The 20,147-nt window shown below is 37.6% G+C and overlaps 2 protein-coding genes across 2 annotated transcripts in view; one reads left to right on the forward strand and one right to left on the reverse strand.

Moving 5' to 3' along the window:
• The window catches only part of LOC137579259 (ADP-dependent glucokinase), an 84,647-nt gene that overhangs the window by 13,616 nt on the left and 50,884 nt on the right, over positions 1 to 20,147 (forward strand). The gene's annotated exons all lie outside the window — the stretch shown is intronic.
• Positions 1 to 20,147, reverse strand: part of sNPF-R (short neuropeptide F receptor) — a 38,258-nt gene that overhangs the window by 7,775 nt on the left and 10,336 nt on the right. Inside the window, exon 2 of the mRNA XM_068292511.1 lies at positions 12,412 to 14,715. Coding sequence (XP_068148612.1) covers positions 12,418 to 14,334 — 1,917 coding nt within the window. The 5' untranslated portion in view covers positions 14,335 to 14,715 and the 3' untranslated portion in view covers positions 12,412 to 12,417. The remainder of the gene's footprint in view (positions 1 to 12,411; positions 14,716 to 20,147) is intronic.

Genomic DNA, 20,147 nt, shown 5'->3' on the forward strand with positions numbered 1-20,147 from the left:
ACTTCGAATTCCCTTAAGTAACTTGGGTAAGCAAAGAAAGAAATAAAACATTCTCAATAAAAGCGGGGACATAAAGTCGACTAGAAGTTGCTCTCTACCAAGCACAAACGATGCTATTTGAATGAGCAATAGATCTGCATGAAGTCTCAACATTTTATCTTTCGTTTGTCACCTTATGGACATTTCAGTTTTCGAATAAATCAAATCTTTGAGGCCTTTTTCGATGCTTTTAAACAATATAACAGTGTTTCAATTCAATCCTTTGGCCTTGTTTTGTGCACATTTCTGTAATAATTAATCTTTTATTCGCCCCTCTTGTGCAAAATAATGGTTTCATGCTACATATTCATAATCTGTGTATACAGGGTATCCAAAGTTGTTAAAGAAAATTATAATTTTCGTCTAAGATGTGGAAATTTCGTTTTGTGTGTTATGATTGCCAAGTTAATATTTTGAATAATGCCGCATAATTTGAATGCATAAGTGAGTGTCACACAAATTGATGACAGCAAATATATCAGCAGCAGTAGCAGTGGCAGCGGCAGCAATAATAAACATGAGCAAAAGACCAGCAGAAGTTGGTGGCGGCAAATGGTGAGAGAAGTGCGAGTAGTTTACAAGCACATTTAACATAGCATACTTTTCAGCGCCAGCCAAATTGTTCATCATTATTCTTTCTTATGCTTGAGCGGCGACAGCAGCGACAACAAAGGCAAACCCCAAATTATAACAGAGACCCAAGTGAGACCCCATAACAACGGCAGTGACAGAAGTGGCAGCCACAGCAATAGCAGCAGCAACAGCAACAGCAGTTCCAGCTTATGGCCATTAATTTGTGCATTGTGGCATGACAAAAGCGTGTGAGAGGGAAGGGCAAACGAAAAAATAGAACCAAAGAAATCACTGTCAAATTCTTGGCGCGAAACCATCAAAAAATGAAAAGTTAAATGTTTATGCAGAATTTATGCGAATAAAATGCAAAAGTTCCTAGCAAACAAACTTTGATTGAGGAATTGAGGAATTTATATTTATCTATTTATTATTGGCATAAAAAATCAACGATTTATCAGAAATTAGTATTGAGGAAATATTTCATTACGCAAATAAATTGAGTTTTTCTTGTTAATAAGTCAGACTATTTTCTAAATAAAGTGATAAATTCTGCTTTTTATTATGAACCAATTTAAACACATTTACCATTAACAATTGACGTTAAATCAGAGAATTGATCCCCCTGTTTTTACATACTTTATCATGATTATTAATCAGATGAAACACCTGCTTTAAGGTCCATTGTTTAATTGATTATATTTAGGTACTTACGAACATTTCTTATGCTAATTAGCCTTAGTTTTATGCGACCTTTTTTGAAACTTGCTCAATTTGTCATGCCTTGAAAGACAACTTGAATTCGTGGGAAACCGTAAGAACAACTTGTCCAAGCTGTATTATACCTACTTCATTTATCTCATATCAAACTCATCTCATCTCCACTTCACACAATACACAAAAAAAAAAAAGAAGGAAAAAAAAGCAAACTCACTTGCTCAACGTCATCATCGGAGTCATCATCATCATCGTGAGCCACCCAACCCGAACCAATTTCAACTCAACTGATTGTCAGTCTCAACAAGAAGAAAAAAAAAAAAAACGAACGCAAAGAAATGAATGATTATGGGATTGAGGGCTGGGGGTGGTGAAGTTGTATACATACATATATCTAAAACCAAAAATCCATTCCCCCCATCTGTCTGTGGCGGCTTAATGACATGCAGGTCGTCTCCCAAGTTGATGAGCTTTGTCGTTCGTTGTCGTTGTCGTTGTCCTTGTCGTTTGCTTGTTGCTCGTAAAAAATCAGTAAGCAATATATATATATATATATATATATAGCATACTTTTTCTGGGCCATGGCCAGAGCTCTACAAGATAGAGCATCATTTCTGTCTGCGTCTTTGGATGCGGTCTGGTCTCGGTCTTGGTCTCGGTCTTTGGCTTCAACTTGGGTTATCAATCGAAAGTGATGCAGCCAACAACGTGTTGTCCTAACTCTGATTAATATAATGATAATGTGCAGTTTTCTTCGATTTCTCTCTTTACTTCCCACCGCTTCGATGGCCGCCTCATTCGCTTTTTCGTTCCCGTTGTTGACTCTGTCTTGATGATTTTTATGACATTTTTTGTACCCACTTTTTTGTTGATTTAATGTGATTGATTTTGTTGAAGCTTTAATTAGAAATTCGAAATGAAAACTGAGCATAACGAAAAAAAAAGAAGAAAAAAACCAACCACACTAAGAAGACGAAAATCTTGCTAATGACCCGAAGCAAAACTCAGGGGCCACAAATGGTTGGCAGTAATCTCTTTTGTCATTTCAGGCCAAGCAAGAAAAGTCTTTTATTTTGATTTTTTGATTTTTTTTTTTGGTCTCTGTCTCTTTTTTCTGATATCTGAATGCTGGTTTTCTACCTGTGCGTTATAAATTATAGGCCAAAGAGGCTTCAATGCATCCTTTTTTCTCTGAGAGTCTAAAATAAGAGGTATATGCGACTGCTTTTATATCAAGAAAAAATCCATTTCTCACTCATTTGTCAAATTTCTATGAAGAAAACCTAACTTTATACAAGACAGTATACGAAAAATTGAAACAAAAAAAAAAAAGAAGGTTTAGGAAGAAGAGAAGGTTCGTGTGTCCCTTCTCATTTGTCAATTTCTATTGTCTTGTTTATGGATGGTTTTAGCATTTCAATTGTCTTCGTAAGTTGGTTTTTGTTTTGTCAAGGATATCCGTTAGTCTATCACAAATCACTTTTTAACACTTTGGGGTTTGTCTTTTGCGGTTGACACGCCCACACAGAAACAGTTGTGAATCGACTACAATACGAAGCCACACAGATGCCATTGGGTACCAGGCCACAGTTATGGTAATATTTTACCAGCTTTTGTAATGCTCTTAGCCAGGATTCCCATCTTCGTCCTACCCCAAGCCGAATATGTATGTGTTGGTGTTGGCAACAGAGAACGAGGGAGAGAGAGAGAGAGACTGAGAGTCTGTGTGTGTTGTTGTTTGTATGTGGTTTTTGTGGCACTTCTTTTTTCTTGCCATATTTTTTCTTTCCAGTTTTTCTTTCCGTTTTTTTTTTTTTTTTTTATTATTTTTTTGTTGAAAGTTTTTTTTTTGGCTGTTTAACGTGTTGGTCGAGGCCATTTTTGAGATGTGAGAAACTTTTCACACATTTCCACTTTTCAGATTTTTCGCCCATTTAAGTGAAGTGAGTTCTTTTCTTAAAGTTGTAGAAACGACGAAATGCAAAAAAATAACAGAGGAAAAAAAAGAAAAAGCGAAAGAATTTTTTCTTATGCCGCCATTGTTTACTTTTCGCATTCATATTTTCCTCAGCCTCCTTTTTCTTGTAGTCGTCTTCGTGTTTCATTCTCTTTACCTTCTTACTTTTTTTTTTCTGTTGGCACATAAATTAAGAAATGACGTTGAAAAGAATAAACACTGCAAAATGTTTGTTGCTGGTGCTAGACCCATGACAGGTACTCAACAGCAAACTTTTTGAGGCCCTTCGCCTTTACACGCCCTCAAAAAAAACCTCCACCGTTCCAACGTCAGTCCGTCGCCCATTGCTGACAGTTGCTGGGCATTTGCTGTGGTCCTACCTACTCCTGGTGGTTTTTTAGCCCATTCTCCAGCCTCCATTTACTTGTTACTCCTCCACAATTACAACGCCTGGCTGAATCACAGTCAGTTTCAGTGCCAGTGCCAGTTAGACGAAGACGGTGACGCCGACGAAGACGAAGTTAGAGTTGTTGCTGCTCTGTTGCTCAGTTGGTTTCCCTTCTTTCTTGTTGCCATTCTTCATAAGCTAGGCATACATTTTTACCTGGATGTCATTTCATTCTGCCCATCCTTCTTACCGCTGCACAATTACTTCGAAAGGCAAAGGTGAAATGCCCCCCAACGATGGCATGGCAAATCCTTCCAGATGTCTGAGGGGCCAAACTCTGACTTAAAGTGTCAGACGGGATTTTGCATTTCAAGTAGAAAAGTAATACAACAATTTGCTCTTCTTGCCATTGTTAATAGTATACAATCATAAACTGAAGTAGATTTACACAAAACAAGAAAAAAGATAAATAAAAGAAAACGGTATAAAAAACCCAACAAATAATAATACTGAAGGCCATTTTCATTTCAGAATTGTTTTCAGACTTCAATATTTTATATTTCTGAGATAATATACTGTCTAAAGAGACAAAAAAGACTTTAAAACGAAAAATTTGTAAAAATTTTGCTTTAATTCCATCATCTATCAATCACTTTATGACATTTCTGGCCGTGTTGTAAATTAACAAACTATGTATTTTCATTAGATGAAAAGTTTTCATTTGTACTTTGCTGCCGAAATTAAATTATTAATGACAAATTTGAAATGGTTGGTATTTTAATTTTCAATTTTTCGTTTAAATTCACTTTTGCTTCACACATCGAGAAAATCGTTCATTGGTGGAAAAATTCCTTCGGTTGCGTTTTTGTTTAAAAATTTGCTCGAGTAGAAATTTTAATGTATCCTGTGATGCTTTTATTTAATGACAGAGGTGGTAAGAGGAGTGAGAGGAGTTTATGTGGTGGATGAAACTTGGTCTTGGTCATAGGCGTTTCGTCGTTTGCTTCGACAATTATTAAAAGGCATTTTTCGTTTCATTAAACTTGTAATTGTTAACCGAGATGCCTAGGCAACCCACAGATTGTCCATTCACCCTCAGTAAGGGGGAATGGGAATAGGAACGTCAAACTAGACGACAAAAAACCATCTCCGAAATTGCCTTTTCAACTTTAATAAATGCCAAGCCGCAAGCATTTTTATATTAGCTAAGTCAGCTCGCCTTAACCGTCCCACCACTCTCCCTTCGGGGGCCACTTCCATCGTCGCACTTCATCGTTGCCATCATTAAACACAAAAATTTAATTAACTGTTAATAAAGTCCCTAATGAAGGCAGTCTGTGGTATGAGTAGTTGTAGTCGTAGGAGTAGTCAGAGTCATAGAGTCCCTCTACCCCATGGGCCAAACATGTTCCCACATCTCTCGGCATATCTCTAACCTAGTCATGGATAAGTCAGGACTGTCAAGTTGATGTTGCCTTTGGCTCATATTAAGTGGCGTTAAGCTTCACTGTCAACACAAATGCAGACATTGCCAAAAACAGTGGGAACACGTGAGAGAAAGAGCGAGAGGAACCGAAATGATAGCATAGAGGGGCCAAAGGAACGAGAGCAGAAGCAGTCGGAGACAACCACACTTTGAGCATTGCTCATTTTCGCATGGAATTTGCTAGCTGCTGGTCAAAGCAGGCAGTCAGAGGGATCAAAAAACGCTTCGAGCATAAATTATATAGATTGTATATTGTATATTGTATTTGGTTTTTCTCTCTCTCTCTGTCTCTTTTTTTTTTTTTTTGTTTTTTGACCTGGGCAATCTTTTAGCACAAGGGCTTTTTGCTGGAAACACCTGCTAACCAACGTCACGAGAACCAACAAACAAACAGTATGTGGTTGTTTTTGTGTGAAGCCATGCTCGAAAATCATCCCACTTCCCTCACCCAACCCTACCAACATCCTGCCATGGACGACCACCACCTCCTACAGACATCTGCACATACATAACTCTCTTGGCAACGCCTTTTATCGCATTTAATTGCGCATAAATGCCGCCAGCTTTTATAGACAATTTTCATCAATAACAAAAGCAACAGCAGAAACAGCCAAGGCAGCAAAGAACCAGAAGTATCTAACCATTAAACATTAAACATCACATACACTTACTGACGGTCAGATGAGTAGATGGACAAACGTCAGACAGGCGGAAGGACTTACACCATACCACATAATTTTCTTTACAAGATGTATGTAGAGAAGACTACACTGGAAAAAATGAAATTTTATTAACTGAAGTTTACTTTTACTTTTACTTTTTTCAAAACCTACATCAATTCCCATTTACATTTTAAAAATAGAACAGCAAATATCTCTCTTATCTCCTTTGTAAGTGATTTGTTGAATTATTAGCTAGGAAGGTGAATCAAAGAAAATATTCTCTCTCAAACATAAAGTAATGTAATATCAATATCCGAAGTCGATTCTCCATAAGCTTTTAACTAGATCTCGCCATAATTGTAAACTACAAACTTTCCCATTTGATTCTCTGTCGATTTTATCTACATATGTATGTTCATTTTTATTTTTTAATAATTTGCAAAAATTTTGCTGCGTTTCCAGTGTATTTTTAGAGGCGAGGATCTGGCAAGTCAAACGTAAATTTCAGTTAGTGCTACGTGCCTGCCATAGCAAGTAATCCTCATCAATGTCATGGACATGGACAAACAGTCATCGTCATTGTCGGTAAGGCACTTTTGATGAGTGAGTTAAATGCCATAAATGTTGTTATGGTTGGCCTCAAGCCAAAACCAGCTCCTGGTGCCTGTGCCTGTGCCTATGCCTATTTCTCTTTCTCTTCCTGGTCGTGACTCTAATCCTGTTCCACTGTATCTCTGTGAGTGTGTGTGTATGTGTGTGTGCGACGCTCTGTTATCATAAACGCTGAGCGGAGACGGATAACGAGCAATGGTGGCTAGGCGGCTTACACATAGGCCACACATATAGTAGGTACACTTATTTACTAACTTATTTAATGCTCTCTGCTTGTGAACTCTGGCTTTTTTTTCGTGGTCGTTTTTCCTTCATTTTGTTTTTATGCTTTATTGAGCATACGTAATACAAACATTGTTAGAAAACTTTGAGCCTTAACCCGACAGCAAGCAGTAGCAGCGTCAACGACGACGACAAGTCAATAAAATTTATGACCATAAATTTCAATGTGGGAAACATTTTTTGATGCCTGTCCAAGTTTGTGCTCCCACAAGAGGAATGGGTTAAGGGGTGTGGACATTTGGGATTTGGGGTCTGAGTTTTTGTTTTTTTTTTTTTTTTTGAAAAGAAGGTTTGTAGATTCTTGTTCCAGCTGTAATTTATGCCATTTTGCTGAAAGTTGAAAAGTTTCCTAGTCATCAATTCCCACTAGGGACCTCGAAATTGTAAGAAAAGAAGGAATGAACCTAATCCTGTACACTTTAAATCTGTCTTGCTCTATCTCTCTTTTTCCATCCTTGTGTGTTGTCTTTATCGTTTTTACTCTTAATTGTTTGCTCAACACCTTGGCTTTTGCTATCGCCTAGGACAACAACACCAGCAGCAATAACAACAGCAACAACATAATAAAAGCTTGTTAGCGTAATTGCTTAATTGGCCAAGAGCTGGGCATAAGATACGTTGGCCCCCACATGCTTGCTGCTCGTACACACATTAGCTTGATTAGGCCAACGGCCAATGCAATGGAAGCCATGTGGGTACAATTCACTCTAACCATAGTGAAAGTGTAGATTTAACAGAAGGGAAGGGTCAAAGCAAATGAGAGGGAGGGGAGTGTCTAGAAAAACACATTAGACCGTTAGCTTTTAGCTCACCAAGCTTGGTCAGGAATGTGAAAATAAAAATGTAATTGCATTTTCATTTTATACATGTTCATCTGCCATTTAAGTCAACTCCTACCCCACCTCCTCACGTTAGCTACAATATACAATATACATATATACATATATATATATATGTGTGTGTGTAGGTATGTATGTACATATCACATACATCTAACGATTTTAATTTTAATTAACTTGTTAAGTTACTCTCGTCGCTTTCAAATCAAACTCAAAGATTCAAACAGTCTTTGTGACACTAACGAAGTTTCTATACCCTCGATTTAAAAAATGTATCTAAAATGAAATAAATTATAAACACATATATACTGAAAGTCGTAATAAAAATCTTTAAAAGTCTAGGATTCGGGAATGAAAACTCTATGGACACAGAGTATGCCAAAAAGTATGCTATAAAATTCAGCGTGCCATAGCCCTTAGTCCCATCAATTAGTCACAACATCCCCTTTTGAAATGGCAATATAAATATGTATGTCTGTGCTGTTTGTGCTGTATGTCTGTGTATTTGTATGTATGTTAGAGCACTTTGTCTGAGCCTTGTCACATTCTTGCGAGGACTTAGCCCAACAACAGCTGCCATCAATACAAATGCGATTTAATATACCTATACGGCTAAAGATATCTATACCAAATACTCGTAAATTGTGTGTCATTTGAAGCCCCCCTAACATGAACCAAACGCCCCTGCCATGGCCCCTTTAATTCTGTGAAAGAAGAGGGGAACACATGTTTCATAACATTTCGAACACCGCAGCCGATCGGCGTGAAAAAAAAAGTAAATGTTAAGCAATAATTTTTTTTATTGCCAACACATTTTACATTGAGTGTAAGTACATATTGAAATAATGTTATTCTCTCTATGCATATGTGTGACGGTTGTGTGTGTGTGTGGGTGTGTGTCTGATAAGCAGCCAAAGTCCTTGTTATTGTAGCCGTTAAATCCATTCAACAACATAGAAAGCTAAACATTTCATTGCCATTTTTGTGTTGGCTGAATTTTTATGCCCTTCGATTTTAGTATCGGTTTAATCAGAGCTCAATCTCTCTTACATTCCCTCTCCCTCGCGATCCTAAATACCCATACACTTGCTCTCTCTGTTTCTCTCTCACACTCTCTTTTCCACACGCTCTGATTTTATAAGGCACTTTTGTGCACTTTTAGTGTGATTGATTGACGAGGCGACTGCAACATGAATTTGAATGCCACTTCAATTGATGAAGTTGAAAAAAATCAAAAAGAACGGGAATTTTCGTTTCGTCTGATAAACAAAAAAATAAAACTTTGAATGTGGACTTTTAGATACCCAGTACAAGTTTGATTACATTTCCATGTGAAAACTGAAACAGTTTCACTTTATCAGTTTTGTTGGCCCAGGGTAAAAAATAACTTGCATATGTTTGTATACATTGATAAAAATAGAGAAAGATAGACACACACAAAAAGAGAGAGAGAGAGAGAGTGACTAGTGATAATTAAGTTCAATCTCTGCACGTAGTTAACTTACTAAATAAAAAAAAAAAAACATGGACTCTTTATTTAGCACATATCAATAGACTAATCTTTCTAATCTACCCCAAGTAAACAAAAGTAGTTCAATTGTTTAGGCCAACATAATGTAAAGGTCTTAGTTCTAGAATGAAATGAGGTTTGTAGATAAAAATATTAAGCCAGACGTATGATTAAAAGATTCTAAAAAACCTTTTGCCAATGGAACCAATGGAAAAATATTTCCTTGAAATCCCAAGTTTATAAATATTCTACAGTTATTTGTTTTGTTGCCATTTTTATTTGAATCATTATTTTTGTGGTTGTGGTTTGGCAAACTTCTAGATAAATTGTTTTAAATTTGTTTTCAAATTTATCCAAAACTAAAATGGTGCAACTTTTGTTGCCACGTAACACGCTCCCACAGAAGAGAGAGAGGGAGAGAGTTTGTCTGGCAAGTTGCAACCGCGTTGCATTGTTAAAAGAATGACAAACGAAACAGCAATAGAATAAAGAAAAATCAACAAGAATGCCGTCAACTTTTAGACCATTTGCCATTAGCAGACGGGGGCCAAGACAACAACAGCAACAGCAACATCAACTACAAACAGTTTAGTTGTAAAATGCTCTATTTTAGTCATAGCCAGCCGGCCAAGTTGTTTACAGTGATGCAACGGAGAGAACTAAGTCCAGTCGAGTCTGCTTCTACCGACAATTGCCGTTTGCTGCTTTCTGTTTGCAGTTCTCATGCATAATGCAATAGTTGTACATGGACCATAAACTATATCACTTACCGCTCACTCGACAGACTTTCCAGATGCTCTGTGTATATATATACATATACTGTATATGTATGTACATACATACATACGTATTTATGTATGTATATGAGCCATCTGTCTGTGTTTCGTTTTGATATAGATGTGTTTTTCATGTTCATCTCCCTCTTTCTCAAACTTGGGGCCAGCTTATTTACTGTCCACCAAACCAAAGTTAGAGGTACCTCGCCTAAGGGTAATTAGGCTCAACCATGTGCAAAAGATGTGGGTGGTTGGAGAAAGGGGGTTGGTCTCCACTAACGACCAGTCTGAATAATTCATTAGTTTTGAAAGGCCATTTTCTATGTTAAGGTATGTATGTATATGTGTTGGCATCAAAGCAATACCACAAACATGCATACGCCAAGAATAAGTAAATAAACATTTCATTTCCAAGTAAAGCTTTTCTTCATAATTCAATGTATTTAATCTAAAGGAACCCAAACAGCTCTATCCTCAGTCCCGAACTAAATTCGCGTCTTCGTTATCTTTGTGCAATTGAGAAATGAGTGACATTAGTTTTGGGAAACGTATGCTAAAACTTTATGCAAAAAAGTCAAAGATCGAAATGCATTGCTTGGAATTCCTCTTTATGTCTGTTGGAAATCCTATCACGAAAACTTTGTTCACCCAAAGGCCAAAATAGGCCAAAAGAGAGAGAGTGAATGGGAGAAGGTGAGAAAGTTCCGTGGACATAAAGGTCACGCAGCTGCTGCGAGATATTAAAAATCGGTGCTTTTTCACTAAATGTCAGGTAATCTCACTTGGCTAACTCATGGCACTAGAATATATTTCTCCTATTTCAAGGCTAACAGGCTGAAAAGCAAAGGCAGACAACTTTCCCTATCTCTCTCTCTCTCTTTCTCTCCTCAAATTAAAGTAAAAACGTTTCTAATATTTACATAAAAATGCATATTTTATGTCTTGGTTGTTTTTTTTTTTTTTTATTTTTGTTTGTCCGAATCGAACGTCTTATTTTGACTCATTTTAACAGCTACCAAAAATTATAAATAAATAAGTCAAAACTGTAAATTATTGTTAGTTAGGGCATTTTGGTCATATTTATGAGTTTCATCTCATGGCCTATGTTTGTGTGTGTGTCTGTGTTGGCCATTTCAGTTGGTAATTTGTGTACATATATTAAGTAAGTTGCTGCTTTGCCTGCTAGACACACACACCTGCCCGAAAGGGAGACCAGGACCAAGACCAAGTCCAAGGAGAAAATGTTAAAGGGTCGCCGGTTTATTGTCGGCACGTTTTTCATATTTCTGTAATCCATTACAGGCCATTGCCATCCGTCAAGTGGAACAAGGGCAAACACAGGAATAACAAAAAAAAAAGTATTCTTGAATGACTTTTAAAGTTGTTCCGTTACCTACTCAAAGGACTTAACAAGCGCAACCCACATACAATTTAAATGCTCTCCTTTGTGAATGTTAGATGGCAACTAACTTAACCCAAGAGGTCGCCTTTCATTTTAAGAAAAGTCCTGAATTGATTTCTATACACAAAGACAACAAACAAGACTTGATGATTGTTTTCGCGGATAAAAGAAGCCTCTATCTTGGTTTATGCTTAGCATAAAACATAACCATTTATAGAGTATAAAATTCTCAAGATATTTTTCAACACATGTGCATATAATTTTTGTTTATTCTTGTACTTTTTATTATGCTCCTTGCAATCGCAAGTGTGTGCGGGTCGTAACTCTGATGCTGGACAGGATTTGAGAGCCAGAGCCAGAGCCCGAGCCAGAGAGCCAAAGAAACCTAAGGCAGTTACTTTTCAGCAAATGTTGCTCAGTTGATTTACTCCCGAGCGTTGTAGAATAGTGCCGTGTTTGTGTGTGTGTGTGTGTGTGTGTGCGGTGAAATGTTGAGTGCATTCGGTTAACATCAGAAGATCCTGTGTGTGCTTTAACTTGAGCTTGAGCAAATGAAATTTGCCAACAAAAATCTGTTGCCAGATGTTGCTGCTGCTGCTGCTGCTAGTGTGGCCTTTTGCTTAGCTTCCGACCGTCTCCCATTTTCCCAGCTATCCCACGCCTGGCATAAGTTTCTTATTTTTTTTTTTTATTATTCACAAAGTAATATATTTCATGGCACTGCAAATTTCATAAAAAATCATGCAGGTTTTGCTTGCTGGATGTAACCTCTCTCTTTCTCCCTTTCTCTCTCTCTCTCTCTCTAATGGATTGCGCTTTGTCAGGAAAAAAGATTTGTTCATCAAATTTGTTCTCCTCTACGTCGTTTCCCTTTTTTTTCCTGAGCAATTTTTCCATGCACACGCACAAATGAAGAGATGAGCTAGCAAGAAAAATTCGTTGTTTGCCATGGCACACATTCAGCGGTTTGTTAAAAATGAAATAGATTAGAGATACGACTTTTTTCTTTTCTCCCATTTTTTTTGTTAAGAAATGCATGTAATCAAATGCCTAACCTTTTGCTTGCTCTGAGATTTATGGAAGAATCTTTTGTGATTTGTTTTTTTTGCAATGATTTTGCGCAACTAATTGGTAAGAAAATTATTCAAAACATGTGCCATGAAAAACTTACCCTGTCTCAGTTACATCGTCTACTCGGATCGCCGCCAAGGGCAGGACCGACTCCTGCCACGCCACCGCCAGTCAGTTCGGTCAGCAAATCGGAATCCTGACAATGACTAGTGCTCGTCGTTTCCAGCATACTGATGCCTGTGGTATTGTCCGAACTAACGAATGGAGTCTCACTGAAACGCACTTCAACAGTCTGCTCATCTCCCGAGTCTATGTAATCTGCATCATCGTCGGTTCGACGACGTGTTGTTCGCCTCATTAGTTCCACCTGCTGCAGGGGCATTTGCTGTTGTTGTTGTTGTTGTTGTTGCTGTTGTTGGTGATGATGCTGTTGCTGCTCTTGTCTTGTATGCACTAGAGCTGCATTAATGCCGCGCCCACTTAATATAGGAGATACAGCACCAGTGCCATTACCATAAGTTGGCTCTCTAGGTATAATGAGTAATTTCTCTTTGGGTAAACAAGTCTCCTGTGTAATGCCATTGTCATCATCCTGATCATCATCTTGCCCACCATGACCACCTTGGCCACCCGCTCCACCACCCTCACCATTGCCATGATGCAAGCGTGGACCGCATGTATTGCGATCACTCCGATTATAGCCTCGTGTTATATTGATTATATTATTATTGGATGGATTGAAGCAGGGCAAAACATGTTTGAATTCCTTTCGGAAATTCTCATTCAACCAGGCATAAAGAAATGGGTTATAGCATGTCGAGCTCATGGCAATGGAATGGGCCACAAAAAAGAATAGTATATAGAAACGCCATTCATTCGATTTGTCATCGAAATCATCGAATATATTAACCAAATTGATGGGCAACCAACTTAGACCAAAGACAGCGACCATGGCGATTAACATGCGATTCGTACGCTTCTTGCGATCTCGATCAGCCTCCTCTCGTCGTGAAGATTTCGAACCTGGTTTAGCCCTGGCACGCTGATTCAATTTCACCGATATCCAGACATAGCATATCGAGATAATAAAGAAGGGCAAAACAAATTGCAATGTTGTTGTGATGGCACCAAATACCTTGCGATATTGTTCCGATGGCCAATTCTCTTCGCAATATACTCGAGTGTACGTATAATCCACACCGACTCCACCGCCTGTGGGGGACATCACTTGCATATAAGCTTGAGCCGCTGACGATGTGGCTTCCGGAGATTCACTGGTATTCGTGGGGAACATCATCATCGATGCTTCTATGGCCGATGTTGTCTCATTGCCCGTCATTTGGGTGCCGTTGATCACTTCATTGGTCATTTTCATATACATGCCATAGGGCAACGTGGCCAATAGGGCTATTACCCAAATGCTAACGATTATCCCAATGCAGGTGGATAGTTTCATGCGCGGATGAAATGGATAGATGATCACAAAATATCGATCAATTGCTATCGATGTAAGAGTCAGTGTCGATATGTATATACTACAACCCTGGGCAAAGGATACCAAATGGCACAATGTTCTGCCAAATGCCCAGCGACCCATGAATGTGTAGAGCGGCGTAAATGGCACTGCCAGCACACACAGCAAGATGTCCGATAATGCCAAATTCGTAATGAATATATTCGTTACGGTTTGCATTGCTCGATTCCTGAGCACAACATAGCAAACGAGTACATTACCAAAGACACCCAATACAAAGACGGTGGCATAGAGCATATAGAAAAAGATCTGGACAAATTGATTATGTATTATCCCTCCTGATTTTTCTGCTTCCATGGCCGCTGCAGTGGCTGCGTCGCTCAAACTGCTGCTCAGACTTAGGCTGGCAACTGTTGTCGCTGTTGTTGTTGCGGTCACTGTTGGATCTGTTCCGGCCGTGCCATGGGCCATGCCACTCCAATTGCTAGTCGTTGACGTGACCAATGGCAATTGTGTTGTCCACACACTAATCGAGTCGTTGTGGGCCATCGCTCTACCCCAAATCTCAGTCTCTCACAATGCAATGTCCTTTGGACTTTAGATGGCTTTTGTTTGCTATTCGTTAATGACTTTTGGGTAAGGTTTAGAAGAAAAGGCTCTTGTAGCCGTTTCGTTACGGTTCGATTGTTTGCTGCTACTGCCTCTGTTTGTTGGTTTTTTCTTTTTTGTTGTTTTCAGCTTTGTTTATTCCCGTCCGCCGGCTTAACCGGATGTGCGCCACTTAAGCAGTCATTTCCGTCACTAGCATCTTAGCCATCTTCTTGCTTGCTTCACCGTTCGACGACCCAGTCACGTCTTGAGTTGCGTTTTTATTTATTCCGAAAAGTTTTTTGTTTTCATATTTCGCTCATTGTTAATTGGACTGCGGCTCTAGATAGAAGCAAACCAAAAAAAAAAAAAAATAGAACAGTTTAATACGAATTTTATACCCATATATACATATATTTTTATAGACAGTGAGTTAAAGTCTTTATTGGAAGCATCATGAAGCTTATGTTAGACTTGGCCATTAAAGCCACTCATGTTTTATGCTTTTGCCAATGTTAAATTTATACAGAAAAATGTAAATACATTTTAGAAATGAATTATTGAACATTTAAGGAATCATTAGATCCAACATTTTGTCTTGTCGAGACATTGCAATATAAAGAGTTTTGTCTATGAAATTGCAACCTATAACCAAACCACCAACAACTACCACCATTTTATGGAATACGAAGCACGATAAATCATTATTAAATCCGTTTTAATTATTTAAAAATCATCTCAGATTTACGAGTATCATTCCCCTGCCATTCATTCATCTCATCCATCCCGCTTGTTCGTTCTGTCGTCCCTTCACATATAATCACTGGGAACTTACATTAGATTTATATAAACAAAAGTAAAAGTTTTCACTAAGGAATTACTTCTTAGTTGGAATTTAAAAGTTACTTTTGCTGTTGCTCTCCGACCCCAAAAACCAGCTATAATACCCCGTTACCCTTCAGCCCCTCTCTGTTCGACTCTTCTCTGCTCTGCTTGAGTGAGTGTTGTGCTTTTGTTTCGTTGCTTTTTGGCCAAAAGGGATTAAGTTGTTGCCTTGACTGGCTTTTATTTTAGTTGCTGTCAGACACGCTTTACCCTTGGGTAGCAGGCAAAACGAGAAACAGAGACAAAGGGTGCGAGGAAGCGAGAGGATGAGTGAGAGAGAAAGAGAAAGAGAGAGACAGTGAAAGAATTTATTAAAAACAATGTGAGATGTCGTTCCAGAAAGTGCAACAAAGCGGAAGTCAAAAGGAAAATGTAGCATTTGATTGGCAAAACATGATGTTACACACCAAAAATCCACAGCATGGAAACCATTTCTATAAGCGAGTGAATGGGATTGAGTTTTCTTTTTATTTTCACTATAAAATTGCGGAAATAATGTAATTTGATGACATTTTGACAGTTGGTTGAGTATTAAAACCATTTTTGTGATAGCTAACTTCCTTGAACTGAATGGTGTTAACGATGGTGCTCATTTAAAGAAGGTATCAAAATTCTCTTAAGAATTCTATGAGAAAATTCGTTAGAAGTTGCCTTTTGAAAACGACAAATTCTTTGAAATGTTTAGGGTAAATTTATCCTGCTATTTTTATACTCTGATTGTAATGCTTATACAAATGAGATAAACGACTCCAAAACATTCTCAACTCACAACATCATAAGGTCGCTGCTGCCTAGCAGATACTCTATATATATACACATATAATCCCTCAAAGGCACAAAAATAACTTATGAGAACATCAGATGGGAATCAGATGGAAAATGTTGTTGCTGTTATTACAAATTCGTATTAAGTCTCATTTACTTTCGTTTTACTCTTGCAGTAATTGTCAAACAGAGATATTTATTTGTATTTCAAAGTCTCTGCCAGTAGATGACCCTCAAGAAATGGTATTTAAAATGCTTTCTCTTTCAAGATATGTGTTCTGTGTTGTCTAATTAATAAAAAGTCTTTTATTTGTGTTATTAACAAAACATCTGACATTATTTTCAGGTAAAGCATTCCTTTTCATGTGACTACAATTTAAATGCAACATTCATGCCTCAAACAAAATAAAATTGAATAATGTCTTGGCCTCAGGTCAACTTATTGCCCTCTTAGTAAGAGAAATTCCAAAGGAATGTTATTAAAATGGCAATGTATCGACATTAAAATACCCTAGAAAAGGAACTAAGGATCTAAGAGTTACTTAGATTGAACGACATTCAAAACGAATGATCCAAATTATCGATCTAGAAGGTATTGACATTCCATTTATATTTCTATTTTATCGCCTTTGAGTACGATTCCACCCCATTCACTTAGGTCAGTATCGTGTACAGGGAATAAGAATGTTTTCCAGATTCAGCATCTGCTGGCCTATAAGTAGGCAATATAGTAGCACTTGTAGTGTTTGGCAATACTCTAGAGGAGAGCCATCGGGAAGAAGAAAGAGCAAAAGAGAGCGAAATCCCATTAAAATAAGCGTCTGTCCCAACAGCAAGAACCCCAAGTCAGACGCCTTGTTTCATTATGTCACGAGCTCAAAGATAAATCGTTGCAAAAAAGGAATAAAAACGAACGAAACAAAATGATGAGAGAAAGTGAGAGACAGAGAGGGAGAGACAGAACAAAAAAAAAAAAAGAAAACAAAAAAAGAAATGGTGGCAAATGCATCAAAATTAAAATTACGAAGTGCCACAACATGAGCTGGGTGGAGATGAATCTACGAAACGGGATGGAGAATCGGAGGAGAGACTTTAGAATGACAGCAACCAGGATGACACACTCAAGCCGCTTTGTCCTGCTTGTTAGTGATGATAATGTGAATGTGGCGCGTGAGCTGGATGGAGGACCAAAGACCAAGACCAAGAGTATGAAGATGATGATGAAGACGACAATGATGGTCTGATGCCTGATGCTGATAATGACTTTGATGAAGTTTATGGCTTGAGTTGTTGCTGCTACTTCCCCCCACTTGTTGTTGTTGTCCCTTTAACTGGGTGTTTGTGTGTGTGTTGGGTAAATGCGTTAATAAAAAATTGTTAACTGCCATTTTTTACACAATTTCCGGCTGTCGCAGTTTGTTTTGCCATCATAACCTGGCTACTAAGCGACGACTGCCACTGCTACTGCTTCTCCCCCTGCTCTCCCTTTCTCTATCGCTCTCTTTCTCTTTCCGTCTATTAATTCATCAAAATGATTATATTTTTCCCTGGCTTAAGGCGGTAAAAATCATTTTGACATTCTTCCGTTTTGTCTTGTTCCTGTTACTGTTGCATAACCTAAGGCATTATAAAACTGTTTTTTTTTTTTACACAACAATTCTTAAGTCATTGTTGGCATTTCTCTCATTTTTCTTTCTCTTTCACTCTGTTTGCCACTTTTTGAGAGTTTGGGGTAAATACTTTTGTAACTGAAATAGAAGCCATGCAATTGCATTTCTCTTTCTTAATTGAACTTGTTGAACAAACATTCATATAGACAATTGTATTCTCTATGCTATTCTGGAATTTGAAAGTTTCTTAACTACTGGCGAAATTTGACATTGAATTAAGATTAATTTGTGTTGAAAACTTTTGTAGAGACTTTAAATACAATTAAATTTAATTCAGAGAGTTGAAAAGAAATTGGCTTAAATCGAAATTGAGATGATGAATGCTTCTACCTCCATCAGCAATCGCACTTCCGATCCTTTGTTGATGACGGCTTAATGGAGTTTTTTACAGGATGTCTGCCCCCTTGCAACACGCCCACTGGATGAAAGTGCAGCGAACAATTGAACAGCGGGTATAGCATCAACAAAATTTTTGTATGCTGCTGCTGCGCCGTGTCAAATTCAAACTGTGAGTCATGAGTTCTTCTCCATCTTGTGTGTGCGCTCAAGGTTGAAAACATATCGACATGTTCCATAGTCAATACCCTTCATACGCCGAAAAAAAAACAAACACCTTTGTAAAGTGGTCCTTGAATATGGCAACATCTAAAAACCACAAATGAACTTGAATATGTTTCTCTATCCTTTTTCGTAATAAAATTAGCGTTTATTCCGTTTGTTGTCAATTTGTCCACTTGAATTGAATTAGTGTCTATGAACTGGTTCCTTTGGCAAGGCAAAAATTGAATTTTTGTGAATTGTGCTATGTATTAACATACAAAAAGAAAAGAAAAGAAAAAAAAAAACACACACACTTGTCGTGCATGTGGTAAGGGTATTTCTGTGGCTTATTTGGTTGGTTGTTACCTGCACTTTTATCCCTCCCTCCCAGATTTAACTAACAATATTTGTACAAATATACCACACAACTACACATGTACACTAAAACCACATACACGCACACACGCGTACACACACACAGGCACACACACTTTGCATCGGCATCGTCATCATCATCGAGTCGAACCTTGCAACCGACGGCAGCCGCTAGCAAATTTTTGGCCAACTTTTCCCAGAGAGTTGTTAAACAAAATTCAATTAAATTTGCATTTACATGCACAGTAAAACCTTTTTCTGCTTGTGTAGTATACAGGTGTTCCTATGTACAAGATGAGTTTATGATTTTTGCCATTTTTTTTAACATAAGAAGAAAAAATAAACTTTTTATGCCAAAACAAAAATTTTACAAATATAAATTTAATTACAGCAAATTCAGCTTCAATTTGCAGCAGGTTCAATTCCTTATGAGGAAAGATTATTACTTTCGGCATTAAGTACAATCATTTCCCGAGCAGGAGAGAGAGAAAGAGATAAGTAAAGATTATTTTCTTTGGGGTAAAACTACTTTCAGGCTTTATGAAATTCGTATTAGTTGAACTCGGTTGTGGTTCCCATTAAGCTGTGGGTGCAGATATAGAGTTTAAGGACACATGCAATGGCATCTGAGGAAAGAGGGAGCATAGTGTTGCGTTGGTCCTTTCGTAACACACCCACACCCATACACACACAGGGAGTAAGAGTTCTATACATAGCCACACCTACGTATGTACGTACATGAAAATCTAGCCACATGGGTACGAGAAAAACAATTATCGATTTGCTGTGGTTTGCTTTTCATCTGTCTCTTATTACGAGTGATGACTAATTGGAAAATCAAATGACTGTGGTTAGCTTTTTGGGCTCAGTTTTAGTCTCTTGATTAATCCCAAATCTAGTTGCCCATCAAGTTGAAAGACCATGCCGTATGTGTAATTTTATTGAAAGGTTTTAGTCAAAATCACATTAAAAATGTATAAGATTGTCAAACCCAAGTGACATTTATAGTAGTAAATTGAATATATTCAAGAATGAGCCCAAATTAAGCAATTAACAGAGCACAAAAAGTAAAGTGTAAAAAAGGGACAATAGATGCCAAAAATGATAGCCAGATAAGGAATGTTAAGAGAGTACTTAATTAAGAGAAACGAAACAAATGTCCTGATAGAAAAAAAAAGGGAGAAAAGCTTCATTCTGGGCGTTACTACTTTCCTTTTGACTTTGACTTTTCTCTTTGCTCTTTTTAGCATTTTGTTTCTTTTATTTGTACTCCTTGAGTCTGCAAAATTCTTTTCATTCATTTCTATTGTTATACATTTATATATAGATTCATTTATGTTTTTTGTTTTCTCGGTTGTTGTCAGTTTTGTTTAAAGGGCCAAGACTTGAGTGTTTACCAAAGACTTCAATAGACAAAAGCAAAGAGTCAAAGAGTCTGCTCAGAAAATTACTTAAAGTATTGAAAAAATCAGAAAATAGAAATATATCTGATATATTGATTCTCGAAAAGCGTTTTGTGTCAGTGGCAATATAGATTGT

This window comes from Drosophila tropicalis, unplaced genomic scaffold (genome assembly GCF_018151085.1).
Source record: "Drosophila tropicalis isolate 14030-0801.00 unplaced genomic scaffold, ASM1815108v1 contig_694, whole genome shotgun sequence".
Lineage (NCBI taxonomy): Eukaryota > Metazoa > Arthropoda > Insecta > Diptera > Drosophilidae > Drosophila > Drosophila tropicalis.